At 48.7% G+C, this 22,073-nt stretch overlaps 1 protein-coding gene across 2 annotated transcripts in view; it reads right to left on the bottom strand.

The window, feature by feature from the left end:
- Window positions 1-22,073, bottom strand: part of CAPZB (capping actin protein of muscle Z-line subunit beta) — a 114,623-nt gene that overhangs the window by 18,783 nt on the left and 73,767 nt on the right. For both annotated transcript variants that reach the window (XM_081146217.1, XM_081146218.1), the window contains exons 3-4: window positions 20,667-20,788; window positions 15,716-15,829 (exon numbers count right to left, since the gene is read on the bottom strand). In XM_081146217.1, the coding sequence (XP_081002343.1) occupies window positions 15,716-15,829; window positions 20,667-20,788 (236 nt within the window). The remainder of the gene's footprint in view (window positions 1-15,715; window positions 15,830-20,666; window positions 20,789-22,073) is intronic.

Raw genomic sequence — 22,073 nt, 5'->3', positions numbered from 1 at the left:
GGAGATGTATCCATCACTTCTAGCTGGAGCCTGAGTGCTCAGGTGAGCTCACAGCAGGGACTCAGCAAGCCTTTCTGGCTCATTCTCCTGGGTTTTGGTGGCTCCCTCGGTTCAGAGTTCACCAGGAGGCACCCCAACTCTACCAAGGGAGGAGAGGAGCAGCCCACAGCAGACCTGTGAACACCCATCCTTTTGGTGACGGATGGGTTCTCCCATCTGGTTTTCCCTTTCAGTCTGTTTGTAGGGAGAGCAGCCCCACATCAAAAGGGAAAAAACAACGTGAAAAAACTGGCTTTTCCTGTGCTGGCAAAAAGGATGGGCCGATAATTCCTTCTTCCGTTGGCCATCCTGGAATGAAGGCTCGAAGCCCAGTGGGCACTTTCATCCTTCCGCCCCTACAGCGATGGCCCGGATCCTCTGCACCTCCCCAAACCAGACAGCAGTGTTGTTCTTGTCAAAAGCTCACGCCCTGTGTACTGGGAGACTGGGGAGAGCGGGTCAGGCCTCGACAGTCCTAGCTGATACCACCTGGTGACCAGTTCAAAAACGCCAGGTGGCCTACAGATGATCCCCCTCGGTCCCATCCCTTAGATTTGTTTTCTTCCAGAAAAATAAAAATGCGGCAAGAATGTTTTATAAGGTGGAACTGGCCGTTTCCAGTCCAACGTCCCTCCCATGGCCCAGCTCCCATGCTGGGCAGCTTCTTCTTGGCTTGCTCAGCTCCCCTGTGGGACACACCAACCAGGCCCAACGTTTCAAAATGCTGGACACAAAGGAGATAAGAATGCAACCTCAATTCTAACCTCCATGTGGGTTACTATTCCCGAAAATTAAAAAAAAATTACTGCAAGAACATCATAAAAAAAGGAAATTTAAAAATTAGCCCATAGTACCATATATCAACTTATCCCATAAATCTGATTTTTCCAAATTCCCTTCCAGTCTTTGTCCAGATGCACAACTTTTATGTAACTATAAGCCCGGCAATGGTACTGCGTTGAGTTAGGTTTTTCTCACTTGGCACGGAACTATTAGTGCTTCTCTATGGAGCTACATCACCTCCATAATTGTTTTTAATAGCTGGGATAGTATTCCATTGGGCAGTATCCTAATTTATAGTCAATTTGACTTTTAATACAGAAATGACGGCAGCAGAGTCAGAGGCGACACTGTGGATCTCGCTGTGACTGCTCCCTCTTCCCTCATGGAGGTGAGGCAGACATGCTGAAACGCAGCCTCCACAGGTATGGCCCCAACACCACAACAATTCAAGAACAGACTTGCATTCCTTCCACTAGAAGGGATCTCCAGTGACTTGAGTGGCTGTGAGCTGCCAAGTCTCAACCTGAGGTTCCAGGACAAAGGGAGCAGAGGGTCAAGTGATCAGGAAGGGCCGTTTCAGAGTCGCCCAGAAAGACCTGCCTCTCTGACAAGTGCTGTCAGGACTGCTGTGCACAGTCGGTGGTGAGGCGACTGCAAGGCACACAGACAGCCCGCCATTACATGGTTTACGGCTTTGCTCTGCGCGTGAAGCATTAATTAAAGAGGGACCTCAACAAGTTTTTGAAAATTTATTCTTACCTACTGTACTTTGATCATAATGACATGAAACAGGAAAAAAAATAATTTTTATGTGGTTCACATTTATGAGTTTTTACATAAAGGCTTTTGTGGGTATTTTAAGAATGTGCTAAAATGTTGTCTGAAACCACATAAAGCCATCTGAGGAGCCGCCCGCCAGAACTAACAGCACACACATGGAAGCACTTTAACTGGCCTTTGTATATTTAATGAGTCAAATAGTATTAATATTGTTTAAATGCTAACATGCTATTTCAATAAGGTGGCTCTACCATCGCCAGCAACTTGCTCTTGGGCCTCGCACGTCAATGTGAATGAATGATCAAATGTGGCCTAGCGATGAGAGCAGACTACAGAGGAATTAACCTGGCCCTGCCCTGGGCTCAGCCCTGGCTCCATCATTTCAAAACCCCAGCTCTCCAGGAGGGAGGGAGGCAGGCTCAGCTGATAGGCTCAAGAGGGAAGGCCCTCTTAATGCAGTGAGGTCTCTGGTCAAGCTCTAGGCAGCTCAGAGAACATCTTTAAAATGTGGAGGCCTGCTCGGCCAGTGTGGCTCAGCGGCTGAGCATCCACCTATGATCCAGGTGACCACTATTCGGTTCCCAGTCAGGGCACACGCCCGGGTTTCGGCTCAATCCCTAGCTGGGGCCGTGCAGAAGGTAGCCGATCAATGACTCTGCCGATCAGTGACTCACTCTCCCTCTCCCTCTCCCTTTCTCTCTCTGAAATCAATAAAGACATATTTTTTAAGAAAACCACAAACACAAAAGAAACAAACCAAAAAAAAGTATAGGCTCAAACCAGAAAGCACAGGCTTTTCTCAGGCCCGAAATCCATACACTCGGTGAACAGGGTGAGTCACCTATTAACTGGACAACATAGAGACAATCTTCAGGGATACTGTGGAGAAGCCACCATGGAAAGTCTTGAACCATGAAAGCTCCAGGAGCATCAGGAGTGGAGAGATGACAGATCAACCCAGGAACAACTGGAATAAAACTGTGCTGAGGTCCAGCAGAGAGAGAACTTCAACAGAGTGACACTGGTTCTACACACAGTCTTAGTGGCTTTCCAGGCTTTCCCAGGAAACACTAATATTTCCCAAGGCAAATGGAACTACAGGGAACTTGACAGTTGGGACTAAGGAGATGGGGCCACTCTAGGTTAGTTCTATAAGTCCCACCATGTGAAAAATAGTATGTCAATTACAACAGGCAGATACAGGTTCCATAAACTCCAAAAAATCGGGCTGCAAGGGAACACCTCCGTGTTGGATGAGCCAGGAGCCAAAGGCAAGACCCTCAGGTGGGGCTGAAGATTTATCAGCACAATCACAATTAGGCATCTGGTTGAGTTTATTCTCTGTCATCAATCAGATCCCTGAACTTGAACCAACTAAAAGCCTAATGTGCCAGTAATTCTCAGGGTTCTATGTTGTGTCTCCCTGAAAATCACTCTTCCACTTGAATAATGTCACAGTCACATGTACAGATTCTAAGTCCATAACTCTTCAACCACAGGACTTCTGGGGGGAAGGAGAAAAAAGGGGAAAACATAATACTTCACACTCAAAATGACCTACTTCACAAAAGAAAAAAGAAAATATGTCGGCTCCCAAAGCTTTATGGAGTGTTTGAAGCTGAGGAATGCGAGGAGACCTAGGATGGAAACTTGTTTCGGGAATCTGAGCTGTAGCTATGAATTAGCCAATTCCCAGTCTCGGCCAACACTGGGCTGCGAGTGGAACAGGAAAGATGGGCTGGAATGAACGTAGATGTTGGCCTTCAGTCCTTCTTTTCAAATCGTCTCCTGGGAGAGTAGCCAAATTTGTGCTTCTAATACAGAGGTCCCCAACAGCTAATGACTCACAGGCCATGACCCCCCACAAAAGAACCAAAGCCAGGACAGACCTGCTGGGATGGGAGCAGGCCTTTCTTGGGTTCACTCAGACAAGGTCTTTTAGCCACAAGTGGGCTGGGCCACTGTCACAGGACTGAGACAGGAGGCTAGGACCTCTAGTGATGCAATGACATCTGCAATGTGCAGACACAGGCAGTCGCCCCCAAACTCAGCCAAGTCAGGGAGCATTGTAAGGTAAGCCCCTAGATGCTGGAGTGTGGGGGGGCTTTCTTCTACAGTCGCTTCATTAAATAAAGCCAAGAGGAAGGCAAGGAATATTTATTTGGTATTGATGTGGTGCCAAAGACTGTCTTCCCATTCATGAAATGAAAGAGCTGGATCAGCTGCTCACTAGGGTCTTCCCCAGCAGACTGTCCAGGATTTGGTGGGTGCACCGGGCCTGCAGGAGGTAGACTCAGCACCACAGCGCACATTCCTAACAGCTTAATCAAGCTGTATCAAAACTCTGTTTACATGCGTCTAGTGACAAGGAACTCACTACTTTCCCAAGGCAACCATTTCACTTTTGAACAATTCAAACAGTTCTCACTGGACCTGAGTGAAAACTCCCACCTTCTGCCTTCAGGAGCCATGCAAAAGGAGAACGCCATGCAGTCCTTTTAAATATCTGAAGACGGCTTATATAAACCCCAATATTTCTTTTTCCTGATCCTCGTTCTGACACCACTCCTCAGAAGACATGATTTTAATGCCCCAAACCTTAGTTATCATCCTCCTCCTCAGGATATGAGAGCAGAAATCGATGCTGGGACTATGCGTGAGCCAATGCAGAAACCAGCACAACTCTCCAAGTGGACGCTGCCTTTCCTCGAGGGATGCAGGTCTGAATCAGCTTTCTCGGCAATCACACGTACACTGACACACACTGAGCTTGCACTCCTCTCAAACAAAATACTTTTTCCCTGTGTGTTGTCATGAAATTATCTCCCACGTCCTATACCTTTAAGAACTGGGCATACTGGACCCAAGTATATCACTTCCACTTGAATCTGTTTTATTTAATCCTCATAGACATGGCCTCCACCATTTCAATGTATTTTCTGTGTGGACCAGCTCTCTGAACCTTTAAAGAGTACTGTGGCCGGACCGAGGCTTCTGTGGGCAGCTGGTGGTCAACTGGGAAGGATGGCTCTGGTTTGAACACTTCTTTCACCCTGGGGGATAGTACAAAGATGGGAAATACCCACAACCTCAATTCTGGCTGGAGATGAAGGGACCTGCAAGGGTGAATGAGGGAGAGAGAGGGGTGGACTTGGCCAAAATGCCCACATTCAGACTAAAAATTTTAATGTCAGTGCAATGAAACAAGTGAATCCCTCTATTCTCCAGTGCCAAGCTAGGAACACGGGCCCTTATAAGCTCCAAAGCTGTAACATTCCACGAGATTCTTACTTCTCTGTCTCTATGTCCTTCTGTCACATACACAGTCTGTTCTGCTTCTAAGCTCTCATAAATAGTAGTAGCAAGATTTGTGATAAATGGTCATGATGGACACTCTTTACTGTAACGGGCACATAGTCATGACAATAACCAGGTCCTATGGGTCCTCGTTCGAACAGCAACTCCCCTGCTTGATGACAGAGACGGGTTAAAGCCTAGAGGCAGAACCTTTCCACCAGCGGCTGAGGTTCTGCTCCAAGACAATACCTTTTTGTTTCCTCCCAGCTAAAAAAGAAAATAATGTCCCCAGCTACTAGCAGTAGTTTGGTTTTCTGATCATCCTTATAACATACAAAGGCACCTGGTACCCACAAGTGGGAACAATTCAATTCCACTCCAGGAAAAAAGAAAAATCTCCAATTTGCTCGGAGAGGCATCTAAAACCTGGCTCCCTTCCTTGCAGTGTAGACCAACATTCCTTTTTCGTTGGCTCCAAATTGGCCACTGTTGAGAAGCTACACGTATCCCCTATCCAACAGAGGATGTGGGTGCTGCCCGATGGGTACGGTTTCTGGAAAACCCACTGACAATGCCAGAAGGCGGGCTGACAGCCACAGCTACGAGGGGCTGAGGCAAGTGGGCTCTCCCCCACCTCACAGATGCACTAGGAAGAGCACAGAAATAGTGGCCGGGAAGGCCTGGCCATGGAGCCTGGCACAGAGCAGGCACGCAACCACTGGTGGCCGTTCACTTTCCTAAGGGCCTTCCTCTCTGGGCTGAGAAGGGCTGATCTCCCTTCTCCTAAACGTGGCCCATTCTGAACTAACCAGGAACCAAGGTTCTGCTTGTTCTGTGCACATAGCCCCACACCCACAGCACAAAATGGAGAAAGAGCAACACTTGGCTCTGGGCTGGCCACATCCAGATCCACCGCTGAAAGCCAATCACCCTTGTTTGTGTACTAAGACCAGCTGTTTTCACCACAATTTGTGGAACTGTCCTAGAGTCTGCCCATGGACACAGGACAGGTATTCTGCGGAAATTCCTTCCAGGACACACAGGTGCAACAATCCCTGAGCACACATACCAATGGGCTTAGGCATGTGCGACTTTAATGCCAGTTGCACTTAGAAGTGCACATCTGGACTGAGGCTGCAGCACTTTACAGCCTCTCTTTATAAGGCTTTTATTTTTTTTACTTGAAGAGAAATAATGAAGGCCTCTCTGGAAACAATGGTGCTGCTGCAGGGGCCGCCAATCTGGCTCTGGGACCTGACCAAACCATCTGCGCTCAGCGCCACCACGACCAACTTCTGCCTCTTTGGACTACCTGTGAAATCAATGCCAGTCGCACTCAGCCCAGATCAGGGGAACGTGGACAGTCAAGGTCTTTCAAAGCCATCACTATTGGCCAAGAGCTGCCGTTTCTGAGGATCCACTCTGGGCCAAGGACTTTGCATGTTACTTTACAGTCAGGAAGACAGAAACCCAGAGAGGACAGGAATGCACCCAAGTCACACAGCTGAGGAGTGGGAGGCTGACTGTTGACCTGGGGTGCGGCCGGCCCCATGTGGCCCTGGTTGAGCCTGTGAAGTTAAATTTAGGTGAGTTAAATACACACATGCAACCAGGCCCCTGCACACAGTGCTACCTCAGGTAGAGGAGAAACTCAGAAAGAAAGGAGCGGCGGGAACCTGGGGCATGATGCTGAGTATCCTGCACTGGAAACTGAAAAGGAGGCTCCTCTGCCTCACTAAGGTAGCTGGGGCCTGTGCGCTGAGCCTCTGGACAACCACCCATCCTGTATACTTCCAAAAGCAGCCTCCCCCAAAAGAGGGACCTGCCAGCAGCCAGGGAGCCCAGGGTCTCTGGTGGGAGCCTGGTCATTGGAGGAAGCTGGTCCTTGCTTCCAGGTGGTGTCTTCACCCCGATATGTGGAACTGCACAACCCAAAGTGTGACTGTTCTGAGAATTCTGGAAAAATCATAGTCCCTGATGCTGACTTGGGGACCATGTTTGTAAACAAACTTGTTTTCTGCACACTCCTGTTTTCCATTTAACTTTTTTTTTAGCAGATAAAATCAGACAGTGCATGCAAAGACAACCAGGCCTGGACGGCAGCCTCAGGATGCAAGGTGAAGGGGACTGCAGCAGACACTCCCTCTAGGTTGAGGGGTGACACACAGGCTTGTCTACACTCTTTATGGGCTCTTGTAACTGGAAGAGATAGCTCTGCTTAAGAATAGCAGTTACAAGAGAGCTGAAACTCACACTATGAGAGCAGGAAGCCTACTCAACTCCCCCCAAAAGCTGACAGGGGCCCTGTCGGCCTGTCTCTGTTCAATAATAACAACACAACCAAGGAGGACCTGGGCTTCCCCGTTCACTGCTTCCAGCACTTTCACACAAGCCCAAGGCTGTGGCGAGAAGGGGTTCTCAAGAGGCCCTCTGTAAGTATGGCTGAAGATACAATAGTGTATGTGAAAACCCAAATATTAACTGCACTGCCAACACGCTGAAAGCCAGCCAGCACTTCTGTCTTCACCCCGCCTGCCCTGGAGCATAAGGTGCACAGCGAGCGGTGCCCATCACAGGATCCTTCTGGAAACCTTTAAGTCAGGACAGAGGCCCTGGGCGAGGGGAAAGGTTTATGCATTGTGAGCCACTGAGACCTATCCGAAGGGCCAGGGAGTGAGGGGGAATGTGCCAAACCAAATGGTCCAGGTTTCATCCAGCTCCAGAGCTTTCCCGAACAACCCTCCCATTACCTCATGCTTACTCTGCTCAGGGCTCTCGCCCACTTCCCAGCGGGGCTCTGAGGCTAGAAAGGTATTGGCCTGGCTGTTTCTGGCAGTGCCTCAGGAAGCACTAGGTAATCTTAAATACGATCTCACTCAGACCAGGGAGAGTGGTTGAGACCAAGTAGCCAGACTCAGGGAAGTGTGAGTCAGGGTCCTTCCACTCCCAGCCTCTCCAGCCAGCCTCCAGACTGCTTATGGAGTTACTGCAGTGAAAGGAGATAGGGCAGAAGCCACCAAAGGAAAAGGCACATGGGGAAGGGAGATAGCGTGGGAAGTCACAAGGAAACCAGATGCAAGATTCCAAGTACTCAGAGCACAGCAGATTCTCTATAATATTTGTGAAATGATCTTAAGTTCTCTCTCTCTCCCATCACCACTGATGGGAACTACTTTACTTCATTTTCAAGAAGGCCATTTACTGGAAGTCTCACTGTGGGCTGGTGGCAGAGCCCCACTAGAACCTACAACCTTCTAATGTTGCCAGCAACATACATACACAGCCTGTATCTCATCACGTCCACACCCAACAACCCCACAGACAAAATAAAAAATGCACAGAATACGAGATGTCCATAAGGTAACTGCTACAATGCTGCACACCTGAAACTAACACAAAATAATACTGAATATAAACTGTAACTGAGAAATAAAATTTAAATCACCAAGTGGACAGGGTGAGTCAGTGCATGGGAGCCTTAGGGACAGCGCCTCACCGAATGCCTCCCTCAGGCCCTAAAATGGGCAGTGGTGCTCTTGAAAACAGATAAAGAAACAGAGGCTCAGAAAGTTTACTTACCCCAAGTCAGTCAGCGAGTAAAAGCAGAACAGAGAATCAAGTCCAAGTTTCTTTCAAAGCCTGAATCTTCCCTACTCTACACTCCAGCCCGGACACAGTGTGAGTGTCTGAGGGAGATGCCTGCACCTCCTGCCTGGGTGCCCCCACCCACCATCAGTTACCTGCTTCCCGGACCTCTGCGACTTCCATTTCATCTCAGAGTAGACAAGATCTTGTGCTGCCTTCTACAATTCCCACGAGGATGGAAACACTGACTCCCCAGGCCCAATGTTCCCACCCAGAGAAGGCACAGCCCTAGGAGCCCAGAGCCCAAGGTCTCAGAAGGCAGCTGGGAACAAGGAGTTTCAGGGGCCCAGGAAACCAAGGAGTGAACTTTTTTCACACACAAATATGGATGCCCTGCCCTTCCTGAGCCAGTGTTGCTCAAATGTTAAATGACATAGGAACAGAAGATGGAAGGAAGGAGTAGAAATAACCACAATTCTAACATGGCCCCAGGAAGGGGAGAGGAGGCGGGGGAGGGGGGCATCTACTAAGTACGCTTGCTACTTCCAGGAGGGCTCATGGGCTTCGGGAACTGCCACGGGGTGCCAGCCTTGTCTCATTCTGTAAACTTCTTCCAGACAAGAAGGGCTGATTAGAAAAGCTAATTAAAGCTTTTGAAGATTATCTCAGACCTAAAGCAAGAACACAATATGCCTTCCTGCTCTGCTCCTCCAGCCCCCACCCGGACTCTGGCCTTCATTAAGCTTTGATTTCAATCAATTGCACACCCACTAAAATTAACTTATAAGGCCAATAAATTGCAACCGCATGTTTGAAGGTATTATCTGCTGCAAGCCAAGAGCCAAGGAGCACAGAGCATGGGCAAGATGTCTGGCACAGATGGGAATAATCATCTTTGGAAGAAAGCAGTGCCAACCCCTTCGGTTAGAACATCTGGTCTCAGCAAAGCCCATGCCGAGAGAGGCAACGGCAAGAAGCAATGTGAAAGCCGAAGCAGCGAAGGTTCCCGTCTTCTCTGGGAACCTGAAAAACCAAAGCACCGATCTTGGGGTTCATGGCTGGTGCTGGTGCCTCACACGACAAGTGAGATGTTCCTCTGGCAGCTTCAAGTGCCTACCCCACACTGAGGGCTCCATGGCCAAGCCCCTCAAGAAAGATAGATCACTTAGGTCAAGTGATGAGGTTTTATAACTGATGAACTATCCTAGACTTGGGCCTAAAAAAGTAGAGTCAATTCTTCCAAGAAAGAAGTGATCCTATGAGCCGGCCACCCAAGAGTGTGCCCTTCCTTGACCCTCCCCAGTGCTGCGTTCTAATGGCATTTCCTGGACTGAGCCAGGCCCGAGAATGAGGTGGAAAACCACCTTGGGGCTTGACAGAGAACAATGGGAGTAGCCTAGATGTTGGGGACCAGGGTGGGAGGGCTTAGGAGAGGGAAGTGATGAAATTCAAGATGACTTCAGAATAGATAATGACCTCATCCAGCCCCAGCAAAACATGCCTGTCCTCAGCAAACTGGCTATTTTAATTGAAAAACAGGGTTGTCTGGGTAATGCTAACAGTTGCTTGACAGTTATCTTCCTGGGGGGAAGCTACTACCATGGGTCCTTTCCGCCATTGATGACACCAAACAAAAAAACCCGATAAATGTGGGAGGGGAGTGGAAGGTATGTGGCTGAGTATGTGGCAGAGAGCTCTGGGCAGGAGGGTAAACAAGGAATGAATGGCTTCAAAGGATCACGCAGGACACACAGATGATATCCAAGTCCATACTCGTCTTGCTCACCTTGGGAAAGTCATGCTCCCGACTGCTGGCACATTTACTCCATAATGGAGAAATGCTGTGTATAGGCAAGGAAGAAGGGTGTCACATCCCCACAGAAGTTACAAGCCAGAGGGCCCGCTCGTCAATCCATCCCTGGCCCCGCTCCCTCACCCTGACCATACCAACTCCATGTGTTGACAATTAGTTCTAATTCCCTGCAAAGTCAAAGCCTTTACAGACCTGGGAGCAAGGCCCAGAGCCCAGGACAGGATCCAAGGCTTTCCCTCAGGATGCTCATGGCAGAGAGAAGCCTTTGGGGGACAGCGAGCACCCCCTCCCTGGAAAGAGCTGGCGCAGCTCCAGCAGGATGCCTGGCCTACATGTTTCAGATCTAAATTTCTGCACGTTCACTGAGGTCTCCTTCCCCTCATCATCTTAAGGAAAACATCAAGAGTAAGCAAGGTTAATGGACCCACAAGAAGCAGGAAGAAGCCCAGCAGGGGCGGCTCAGAGTAGCTCAGTGGTTGAGCATCCACCCATGAACCTGGAAGGTCACAGTTCCATTCCCAGTGAGGGCACATGCCCAGGTTGAGGGCTTGATCCCCAGTAGGGGGCGTGCAGGAAGCAGCCGACTGATGATGCTCTCTTATTACTGATGCTTCTATCTCTCTCTCCCTTTCTCTCTCTGAAATCAATAGAAACGTTAGAAACATTAAAAAAAAAAAAAAAGCAGAGAGGAAAGGGAACCAGGATGCCATGTCACCACTGTGCGTGTACGCATCCATGCGGGTGCACATACACACACACACACTGCCAGTGCTGGCAGAAGCTGTGTCTGCCTATTTACTGGATGACAACAAAAATTCCAGCGCATTCAGTCTTAAAGCACAGGGATTGTGGGGGCTTGGGGGAGTAGCAGGAGAGAGCACCGCCGGCCTCCCAGCCTCCCATGTTAGTTGAATTCAGTGCAGCCTCCCAGGACAGAGTGAGGCCCTTCCCGCGAGTGATCCACAGGACAATCAGCCCCTTGAAGGCTCCTTAAAGCACAGTGCTCACCACAAAAGGACTTGGAGCCCCACTGTGGCTGGGATCTGACAGCATTCAGCCATGTGAGTGGTGAGAGGTCAAGTGGCCAGAGCATAAACCCAGTCCTAACTGCCATTCATCAGGATTCAAGATTCAGAAACACCTGGGTTGTCAGGACTCAGTTAGCATGGGTTGTCAGGACTCAGCATGGGGGACAGGTCTGCTCTTCACATCTCTCCATCCCTCTGGGGTGCAGGCCAAGCTCCAGTTTGGAGTGGGGCTCTACTTGCCCGGCCCTCCTGGGTACAATGCTGTGCCAGTCCTGCTGTCGGGGCAGTGGCTTTTCAAATGACTCCCTTTTCTTTCTGGCAGAGGTGGGGTCTGCCTGAGGCTCTGAGCTCCTCTCACCAGACCCAGGACACATGCCATGTCCTGGCCCCTCATGCAGCAGTTCAGAGTGACCAAAGCCAACAGACTCAAGGTGTTGTCATGGGGTGGGGTGGGAGGGCATGCCTCCCCTCAGAGTGACCTTTGCCTGAGCCCGCTTGCCAACATGCAAGGGAGATAGATGGACAAATCCATATCAGCCATGGAACAGTGTGGTCTCTAGAAAACCCAGAGTAACCACTGGCCTGTGCTGCTCAAGGCAGAGACAGGCCTCCTAGCCCCTGGCTGACTTCCGTGTGCTCCAAAACCACAGGGAAAAGAGCTCATGCTCCAAGCCCCACCATGGCCACCAATGTGACCACCAACAACTCACAACCCAGAAATGTTTTGGCTCCTCATGTGTGGTCCAGCTGGAAAATGTTCTTCACATGCAGTCTCAGGAGAGTGCTCCCTAGTGCACTTGGTAACACTAGGAAGTTAAAACTGATGAATCTGGGTCCCCAATGGCAGCTCTAACCACTATCCCTCCAGTGGCCTGTGGCTGCTGTCACATGGGAGAAACAGGCCTCTCTGCTCCCCTCTGTGGGTGCCCCTCCAAAGCAGCACACTGATGCTGCTGGGGACAGAGCAGCACCCTCCAGGCTGGGATTCCACCAACACGAACTGCCACAGAACTTCAGGGTCTGGCTTGTCCAGTTCAGCCTCCACTGTGAGTACAGGAAGCTGTCCTGTCACCCCTCTCAATCTCACCAGCAGGTCAGCTCACTCTCAGGAGAGTGCAGGCACACTCAAAGGCACACAGAAATACAGTCATTAAAGCTTAAAAGCCACCAGAAAAGTGGGCATTTGCCCAGGAAGGGGAGGCCTCTTCAGGAGGCGCTGTGCGGAGTCGGACCCAGCTGTGGACCCCAGCTCTGGCCGTGTTCTGGTGTGTGAGCCACCTCAAGGACGTCTCGGTCTCATCATCTAGTAAGTAAATGGGATAACTCCCACATATCCCACAGGATCATTGTAAGGATTAAGGCATTACTATGAAGATCTTTTAATGATAAAGGGGAAATGTTCACACTAATAGGCCAATCAAGATCCCCCAGAAGGTACACATCTAAGATTGACCATGTATCGTTATACAGGCCTTCCCCCACTTGTGATTTGATGTTACTGTTTTGTGAAAGGGATACACATCCAGCAGAAACCGAACTTCAAAGTTTGATCTTTTCCTGGGCTAGCTACATGCAGTATGACACTCTCTCGTGACGCTCACTGGGCAGTGACTGTGAGCTCCCACTCAGACATGTAATCACGAGGGTACATAACTGATACTCTATAGTGTACTGTTGCGCCAGCATTTTTGGGATATTGCTGGTATTTTTGCATCCTATCATGCCTACAAAATGCCCATCTGTGTGTCTGCTTCTGATGAGGAGAGCAAGGCTGTTGCTCTTGAGGCAAAACTCAGGGTAATGCCCAACTGTAGGTTATTGTGAGTGTTCTGAGCACAGTTAAGGGAAACTCCACTAAGCAATAATGTTCAGCAGGTGTATTAAGTACATTTTCGACTTATTAAATACATTTATCAGGACATAACCCCACCGTAAATCGAGGGGCATCTGTATATGCATCAGCAAGACAAGAGGGAGAAAAAAGAGAGGGAAAGTCAACGACAAAACTTGGGCTCTTCTCCAGGTCCAGCCCAAAGCAACATGTCTCAATCACCTTACGCAGGAAGTTACAACCCAAATGTTTAAGTCTGTAAGAAACCAGAACCATCCTTATCCGGATTCCAAGAGATGTCTGCACAAGCAGCCCTCTGCCTGGACTGCTCTTTCCAGCCCAGGCACAGCCAGCCCTCTGGGCATCAGGCCTCAGCTGCAAGGTCACCTCCTGCAGAGGCCTTCTCTGCTGCTCCCCTTACAGCTGCGAGTCACTCCCTACCCCATCACAGCACTTGTTCACACTCTACTGTTTGTCTTTCCACAGTGGATGTGCCACGAGGGCAGGGACTTGGTCTGCCGTGTTCAAGGCCGTACCCCCAGTGCTTAGCAATACCTGGCTCGTGGCAAGCACTCAAATGTCAGTCGAGTAAATGAATACATTTTGGACCCTGGAGCTGGGTAAGGATGGCATTATAGACCACTTCCATGAACTACTGGCTGCATGAACTTGGGTAGGTTACTTCACCTCTGAATCTGTCAACTCATTTATAAAACAGGGAGAATCCTCTCTCAAAAGCCGTTTGGAAGATTAAACAATATAAGAAGATTGTGAGGCAGCTAGCACAGTGTTTGCAGTCACCGGCTGGTAACTGCTATTATCATCACTGTTATTTCATTATCAAATCATCACTATAATATAAAACTCAAGTCCACTTGGAAATTCTTTGTAACAGGATTTGCTTCTTGCCAAATGGCTGGGTAAAAGATAGTAAAAAACAATGACAAATAATCCATGAGAACAATGAGTCAACTTCTCAGCACCACTGGAGAAAGAGCTATCCTACTACAGGGCAAAGTTCTAGATGTAAAAGCTCTTCAAACACGAAAGTTGATTTTAACATGAAAATCAATCATCTGTGGAAACTTGAGACAAATACAAATTTAAACCCTAGCATTTCACTTCTACTTCCTGTGGCCTAGTGTGAGTCATTTTCACCTCTCAGAGCCTCAGTCTCCTTATCTATCAAAAAGGGACAAAAGTATCTTCCCCAGAGGTTCCAGTGAGGATCAAGATAATGTAGATAAAGCTGGTTACACAGTGACACGTTCAGGGGAATGAAATGTGAGGGCCACTGTTCATGGCTGTACCTCTGAACTTCATTCATCTGCTTAAATGTTGTGGGGTTGTTTGTATATCATATTGAGATGTCATTTTTCCTCCTGAACCAACTTCTAAAAGAAATTCTTTATTAAATGCGTTACATGAAATCTGCAATGAACTAGAAGAACATTCCAAGTGTCTGTGGAGACCTGATATTCTCACCCCAAGTGAGACCAACAGCTCTAGAGCAGCGTCTGTTTCAGCTGCTCTGAGGCTATTTCATTTTCATTACCCTGCTTATATCCTACATCAGGGTGGGCAGACAAACTGAGGGCCAAATTCCACCCACCTTAATTAAGCTTGAGAGGTAGCTTTTATACCTTTAAACTAATATAAAATGAAAAGAGAAGAATAAGCAGCAGGGACTCCTGCAGCCTGCAGAGCTTAACATTTTTACTATCTGGCCTTTTATAGGAAAGTTTGCCAATCCCTCTCTAAATGATTGAATTTGTGCAGTCTTGGTAATATTATCAGTATAGAACTTAATCTAAAATGAGGTTCTGCTGATTAATAATGAATACGCAGAGGGTGGCTTTTCTGGAGCTTTTCCTTGCAAAGGTGACCGATTAAGTGGCAGCTGTCTTTGGTGGAATAGTGGGAGGCAGGGTTGGACGGGAGAAGGAAGAAGAGTAAGACTCTAACCAGAGCCAGCAAAATGTCAGCTCCCGCTGTGTTAAGGACCTCCACCCATCCTGCCCTGGTGACTGGTCTGGAAGTAGAGACCCCTAAGCACCAGGTAATAACCGGGTCGGACAAGCAGTACAGTAAAGAACAGAGTGGCCTTTGGACACAGACAGACTTGGGTTGGATTCCTGGCTCTGACTCTTGCCTTTGACAAACACCTTTATCTGAGCCTTAATTTCTTCATCTGAAAAATGGGAACTAAAACAGCTATTTTGTTTGTGGGGATCTGAGATGATGTGCAAGGAATACCCGGCACTGTGTCTTACATACACTAGGTCCTATCCCAATGGCACCTGCTGTTATTATGAACCACAATGCGGAGTAACGCACAGGTGAATCTGCTCACAGCAGGGTCTATTACCAAGTCATCTCCTAACTGACCCAACTGGGAAACTAGAGCCCCGCATCTGCTCTTGGTGCAGAAAATTTTAATTAGCCAGGAGAGCGAGGTAACAGGTTCAAGGGAGACTTAATTGGCCTGGCCCCACTCTCATTTATAACTGACTCGTCAAAACCGTGAGGGCTAAAGTGCACAGGCAGCAAGTAACTCACAGGTCTCGATACTGGTCAAAGGCATTGTTGGCTTCCACCTCCAGCTTTCTCAGCCGAGCAGAAGGCATGGCCCCATCTTCCAAGGGAGGGTCATACTTGTTACTCCATGGTGACCTGGAGGGGAGGAAGGAGAAGGAGGTGACATGTATCATTTTGGAGAGACATAGCCTGTGACTCATGAGTCCAAGCCTCAGCTGCCCAAAATTTCAGAGAAAAGGCCACTCCCCACAGCAAAGATTCTAAGCCCTGGCAACAAATCCAGCTTTTTTGAGGTTCAGCAGCAAGTGGACGTGGATATGAGCCCCGCACTCCACCTCTCACCAGCTGCGTACTTCTGGCAAGTGGCTTGATGTCTTTGTAAAATGAGGCTGCCATCTGCTACCCATAGGGCTGTTGTGACAAGCAAAGGAGAAAATACATCAGAAGTGCTTGGGCCAGAGCCGGGCATATAGTGAGTGTTCAACAACTGTGCTTTCTTTCCTACCCTTTTTTGAATGTTCCTTTGTTTTCACCACTGCATTGATCAGCAGATGCCCCTCTCCCCGCCCTGATCTGCTGCAGCTCAGGAGAAACTTTTACTCCAAAGACCTTCTTACACGAATAACAATTAAAAAGAGAGCTGTCGTTAGGGAAGTGGGCAAGAGACTCAGCCCCATGGGGACACTGATTACACATAAGAAAATCTGAGCAATCAAGTTCTCCACGTGAAAAGAGGACAGCTTTCCCAACACCAAGAGCCATACATGTATAAAGACTGCTAAGTAATGAGAACCAGTCTCTTTAGCCAGCCCAAAGACTTTCCACATTATTTAAAATGTATTTGCGACGTCAGGAAAGCATTTAATCACACAGAGTACGGGAAAGGAGGTTATAAGGGAAGTATCTACTCATTAAATCCTGCAGGTGGAGTCCAGGCAGCTGGGGGTTCACAGAAGGAAAGAGAATTAAAAAGGTGAGAGGAATGAAAAGGAAAAGACAATATGAGATTCAGACAAAGCCCTTTACACTCTTGGGCATAAACACCTCAATGTGTCCACTGTAAGAAACCCACACTGATTTCCCGTTTCTCCTTCTGGCAACAAACCCCACACTACTGAGGACACAAGAGAACCTTTCGATTTGGGATGGATGTTAAGGAAAAAAGGTACCACCGTCTTCTGAACCCGTTTTAACAAACTCTGTGCACAAATATCTTTTGTCTTGGTAACGGCCACCCTATGAGGCACCTACTCAGTGAACAGGGAAGACCTCTCCCTTCCCAAGGGCCGCAGACATGGCTGGTTCATCCCTCAAAACAGTGCTGCCTGACGGGACTCTCCACAGCAGCAGCAATGTTCTGTTTCTATGCTGTGCAAAACGGCAGCCATGAGCTTCATGTGGCTACTGAGTACTTGTGGCCAGTGCAATCTGAGGGACTGAAATTTGCAGTTAACTTAATTTGAATTAATTTAAATTTAGCTAGCCAACTCTAGAACCTAAGCTCCAACAGGGCGGGATTTGTCTTCTCCGTTTGCTCAGCACCTAGAACAGTGCCTGGCACTCAGTCATGTGCCCATATAAAAAAAGCTGTTCAAAGGATCAATCAATTCTTGTACACCACCCTCCGAAGTAGAAGTAGCTACTGCCCCTCTCTGTCCCCTCGCTCCCATACAATGACAATTCTTACCATAGCCCTACCCTTCCTGAGCCTGAGAACATGGTGAAGGGAGCCTGTGCTGTTTGCCTCCACGCCCAAGCTCCCAGCACTGAGTCTGTGTGCAGTAAGGGCTGGTGATGGACAGCATGGGGTGGGGAGGAAGGACCCAGGAATACTGTCTGCTGGTGGTCCTGCAAACCAACAGAGATGGAGCAACTTTCTGCATTTTCTGCTGAGGCCTCGAAGGGCGCAGTCGCCTCCCCTATTGTAAACTAGGTTTGGTACCTCCCTCACCAGCGGGTGTAGGAAACAGCCAGAGAGCGAGAATCTGAACCCCCCTTCCCTTATGTGCTTTCTTTGAGTCTCCTCCTTGACACACTTGTGCTCTGACCTGCGTTTCCCTAGTTAAAGGGCCATCGCCCTCCTGTGTGCCTGGAAGACCCGCCCCAACTGGCTTTCATTACAAGACGACCTGATGAGAGGCAAGAGCCCATCTCTCTTGCAGGCTGGGGGCCTGGAATTTTCAAGAAGCCTGTAACTCACATTTCTCCTGGCTCACAGACGACAGCATTTCAAGCCGTTAGTCCTGGAGCCGGGGTAATTGTAGCTGGGGGAAAAATCATAACATTACCCAGAATATTCTTAGTGGAAGGGGCACTCAGAACACATTTAAGAGCTTAAATGGAGGCCATTTGAAAAAAGACAGATGGACAGGAACACTTAGATTTCAAAAGTCAGGCCTTTCATTTCCCTCAGAGAATGCTTTTTGTTTCAGCTAACAGGTTTCAAACAGTGCTGCTGGCAACGGTCACACCATAAGGATCTTATTTAAGCAAACGATCAAACAGTTAGGATGGAAATGCGTGGAGAAAATCAGAAGACCTTGAAGTGTTTTATATCGAGAAGAGGAAAAAGGGAAGCAAAGTCCTGGGCCCTGACACCCCGGGCTCCTCTTCGGCTAAGGTCCCCTATGCCTCTCTGCAGTGCCTGAGGAAGGAAAGTGGGAGTTGGCAGGGAGACTAGGAGGGGAAGCAAGTACCAAGGCCCAGGGGTAGCCCGGCCTCAACATGGATGTGGAAATGATCCCAGCCTTCCACAGGCTGCTGGGGAACAGCTGCCTCAAACAGCAAGCTGGAGTTTTCAGGTGGAAAAAGAAACATAATGACCTCAGCTCAAGGATCCCCTCTTCCAGGAAGTCTCCTCTGAACCCCATACCTGGCAAAGCTGAACCCCATCCTTTGGTGATGAGCTCCCTGGTCTGTTGGACCACTTAGCACCTCACAGACCTCTGTCTCAAAGGGCTGGTCCACCCTTTCCTAGGAGGCTGGACGTGGACCTATGCTCAAACCCTATACAGTGACTGGCCCTTGAAGCTGAACCTGCTCTGCCTCAGGGCTCGCAACACCTCTCAGCTGGGGACTCCCACACCTGCATCTCCTCTCCACCCAGACGACTAGACTACCTACAGCCTACCAGACATCTTCACTTTCGCCCAATGGGCATCTCGAGCTTAAAATGCCCCCAAACCAGCAAATCCCAGAGTCTTCCTCACCTCAATAAACAATGACCCCACCTTCCAGCTGCTCAGGCCCAAAGCCCCACAACTGCCCTTCACACCGCACCCACCCGTAAACTCTGCTGGCTCTATTTTTTAAAAGTAACTACTATTCACTGAAATATCTCCACTCTAGTCTCTGGTCTGGCTTGGATTAGGCTAAAACACATTCTCTACCTAACTTCTACCTGAAGCTAGAAAACGAACATGACTATAAAACAATTGTCTAGTCTCTTGAAAGTCAGTATTCATTAAATCTTTGACATTTAATGGTAACTTCTGTGCTCCTCAGTACTTCTGCATATGTTATTTAATTCCTCCAGTAGCCCTGTCCTATTACCCTCACCCTAGCCTCGAAGGCCCTGCACAACCTGTCCCCACCACGCCTCTGACTCATCTCCCACCCTCCTCACTGCCTCCTCGCACTCCGGCCTTCCTTCAGGTTTGATCCTGACCAGCGCAGCTTCTCCCAGGGCCACCACTCCCAGCATGCTCTTCTCCCAGACCTGTGCTGGGCTGAACTCTTTCATCCTTAAATCTCACTTCAAACATTACACTAACAAGAGCCTTCCCTGTCTACCCGTCCCGCCTCTCTCTTGTCCTTTTTATGTTCTTTATTCAGTTTTCAGTCTATATTATTTACACATTTGCTTACTATCTGGCTTCCTCACTAGGATATAAGCTCCACTGAAGAGTGACTTCGAATAGTGCCTGACACATACAGTACATGCTTACAGAGAGATGTTATAAGTAGGATGCTGAAGGAACAAATACTATTATTTCCTTTTTCTACGCGAGAAAACTAAAGACAAAGGATAACAAGCAACTGGTCAAAGTCCCCATTGCTATAGGGGGCAGTGCCGGTTTGGGGCCAGGTCAGCTGGCTCTAGCTAGTTTTTTCTCTGACCCTGACCCTCCACTCCCCAAAAAGAGCAATAGGATGAAGCTTCAAGACAGCCCAGGTTCTGTGGGCTCCAAATAAGCCTAAAGCAGATGTGTTCCTCCACATTCCCCAAGGCACTGGCTATAGCGGTCCATCACAGAAATACTGGACTCATTTAGGGTTCCCAATCTTTTTTAATAGGAAGAACTCCTAGACACCCTTAAAAACCTAGGTCAGACATCACCTCCTTCAGAAAGTCTTCCTGGACTCAACCATGGTCTCCTCTATGTTACCCTCAAACCCTGAATAAGCTTGGCACTGTCTACATGAATCATGTCGTACAGGTAATCAGCTGCTGGGTGCATGTCTGGTTCTAGACCATTGATCACCAGGATAGGGACTCATGTCACCTTATTTATTACACTCAGCATGGTGATGGAAAAGAGAAAGAAGAGTTGCATATTTGTTTGACAAAGCTGCATTCAAATGTTCCTTAAATATACATAGGCCCTCTCCGTGCTCAGGACCTCCATCACGTCCACACCCTGTATCTTAACCTTGCACTACTTAATTACAATGAAACTGCTCATTGTTCTGTAACAACATCCCTCTCCCTTTAGACTGTAAACTCCACCAGGGCAGAGGCCTTTTGTTCATGCTGCATCTCCGATACTCATTAGAGGCACTCCACAACATCTACTGGTTGATTGCATGGAAAGATAGATGGAAAGACGGGAAGAAAGGAGGGAGACAGGGAGGAAGAACTAGCAGAAAGACAAATGTCTGTCCTGTTCAGTGGTCCAGGTGCTGCCACATGGTACTGGGTGCCCACGGTGCAGCCTGGCGTGCCTGCTGAACTCTAGAGGCAGGAGCTCACCTATAGGAGTCTCCATCTCTGTTGTAGTCACACAAAAGGTAATCCTTTCCCACCACCTTGTCTCTGGCGATTTTCAGTGGCTGGTCAACAGAAGACAGGAGATCTTCACATAGACTGGGGACCTGGCAGAGAGAAAGGAAAAGGCAGAAACAGGGGTTAAAATAACACATCAGATCCAGGCTGGCTAACGACAACTGCAGCCAGATCACGGTCAGCATGTTTAACATCTGGCCCTTGGTACTCTGCCAGAATTATGGGCCTGTTCTTTTCTTTTCCACATGTGTCTGACACCAACTGTGTCCCTCTATAAAGAAACCTGTTCTTGAATTACAGCAGAGCATGATTTCCAATACAGCCTTCCTTCCAAATCTGCATTCAGCTTTAATTACCTGGTCGCCAGGGTGGTCTAGTACATTTAAGTATGTATATGCTCAGTATTGGTCTCTGGTGGGCAAAGTACAAGCTGAAGTCCCGAGAAGAATGTAAACATTTTAAATACACAGGAATGCACAGAACTCTGAGAAGAGTAACCCATCCACGGCAGAGAACTCCCACAGGCTCCCATGCTGGGTGCAGTTTCCAATATTTTCCAGGTCCCTGGCCAAGCATTACCAGGTTGACTTGTAGAGTCAACCTTACCTGCTGCAAAGACAGGGTCACACCAGCTTCTCACAGCCCGGGGTTCCAGCGGGCTTCTATCAGGTTGACCTGCCTGGGGCCACCTCAATGACAAAGAGGGCTCCAAGGTCTGGGGCAGGTAGGGCTGAATCTCGGGGCAAATGGTGCTGAATGTGACACATGGCCCTGCTAGTAACCAGGCCACTGGCCTCTTCTTCCCAACTCAAGCATCAATTTCCACCAAAATATTCCAGTAAGGGATGGCAGCACTTTCAGAGATGGATTCCTTCAAGCTTGAGTCACTTCCACGCTGTATTTTCAATGTGCTGACTTATTCGTTTCATGGGCCTGGGTTTATGGAGGCCCCACCATATCGTTTACCAGGCAAGTGGCTGCCAACTGCACCAACAGCCCTTCCAAATGGAAAAGTTAAATCATGTGGCAAGGACACCCAGAAGAGCAGCTCAGCAGAGGGGCCGACAGCTACAGCAGTGCCTGTGTTCCTCCCAAAGGAAGACCTTTCCACCATCAGAGCGATGGGGACAGAGACCGCCACTACCTCAGAGACCGCCCAGCCTCTGTGGGCCTCTCAGGGCACCTCTGCTGACCCCAGGGTGCTTCAGAACTCAGCCTGTAAGGCTCTGTCTGGCACAACTAGAAGACGATTGCCCAGCCTTGTAGCTCACATCAATTCTGGCCTCAGTGAAATGGACCATTTCTTATACAAGGAGCAGCATGTCATCTAGCCCCCAAGAGATATGCATACCATTAACCCCTGGATACAGCCTG

The sequence above is a fragment of the Miniopterus schreibersii genome (genome assembly GCF_964146895.1).
Source record: "Miniopterus schreibersii genome assembly, chromosome: 8".
Classification (NCBI taxonomy): domain Eukaryota; kingdom Metazoa; phylum Chordata; class Mammalia; order Chiroptera; family Miniopteridae; genus Miniopterus; species Miniopterus schreibersii.
The sequence above is the reverse complement of the archived record's forward strand: the minus strand, read 5'-3'. Positions and strand labels throughout refer to the sequence as shown.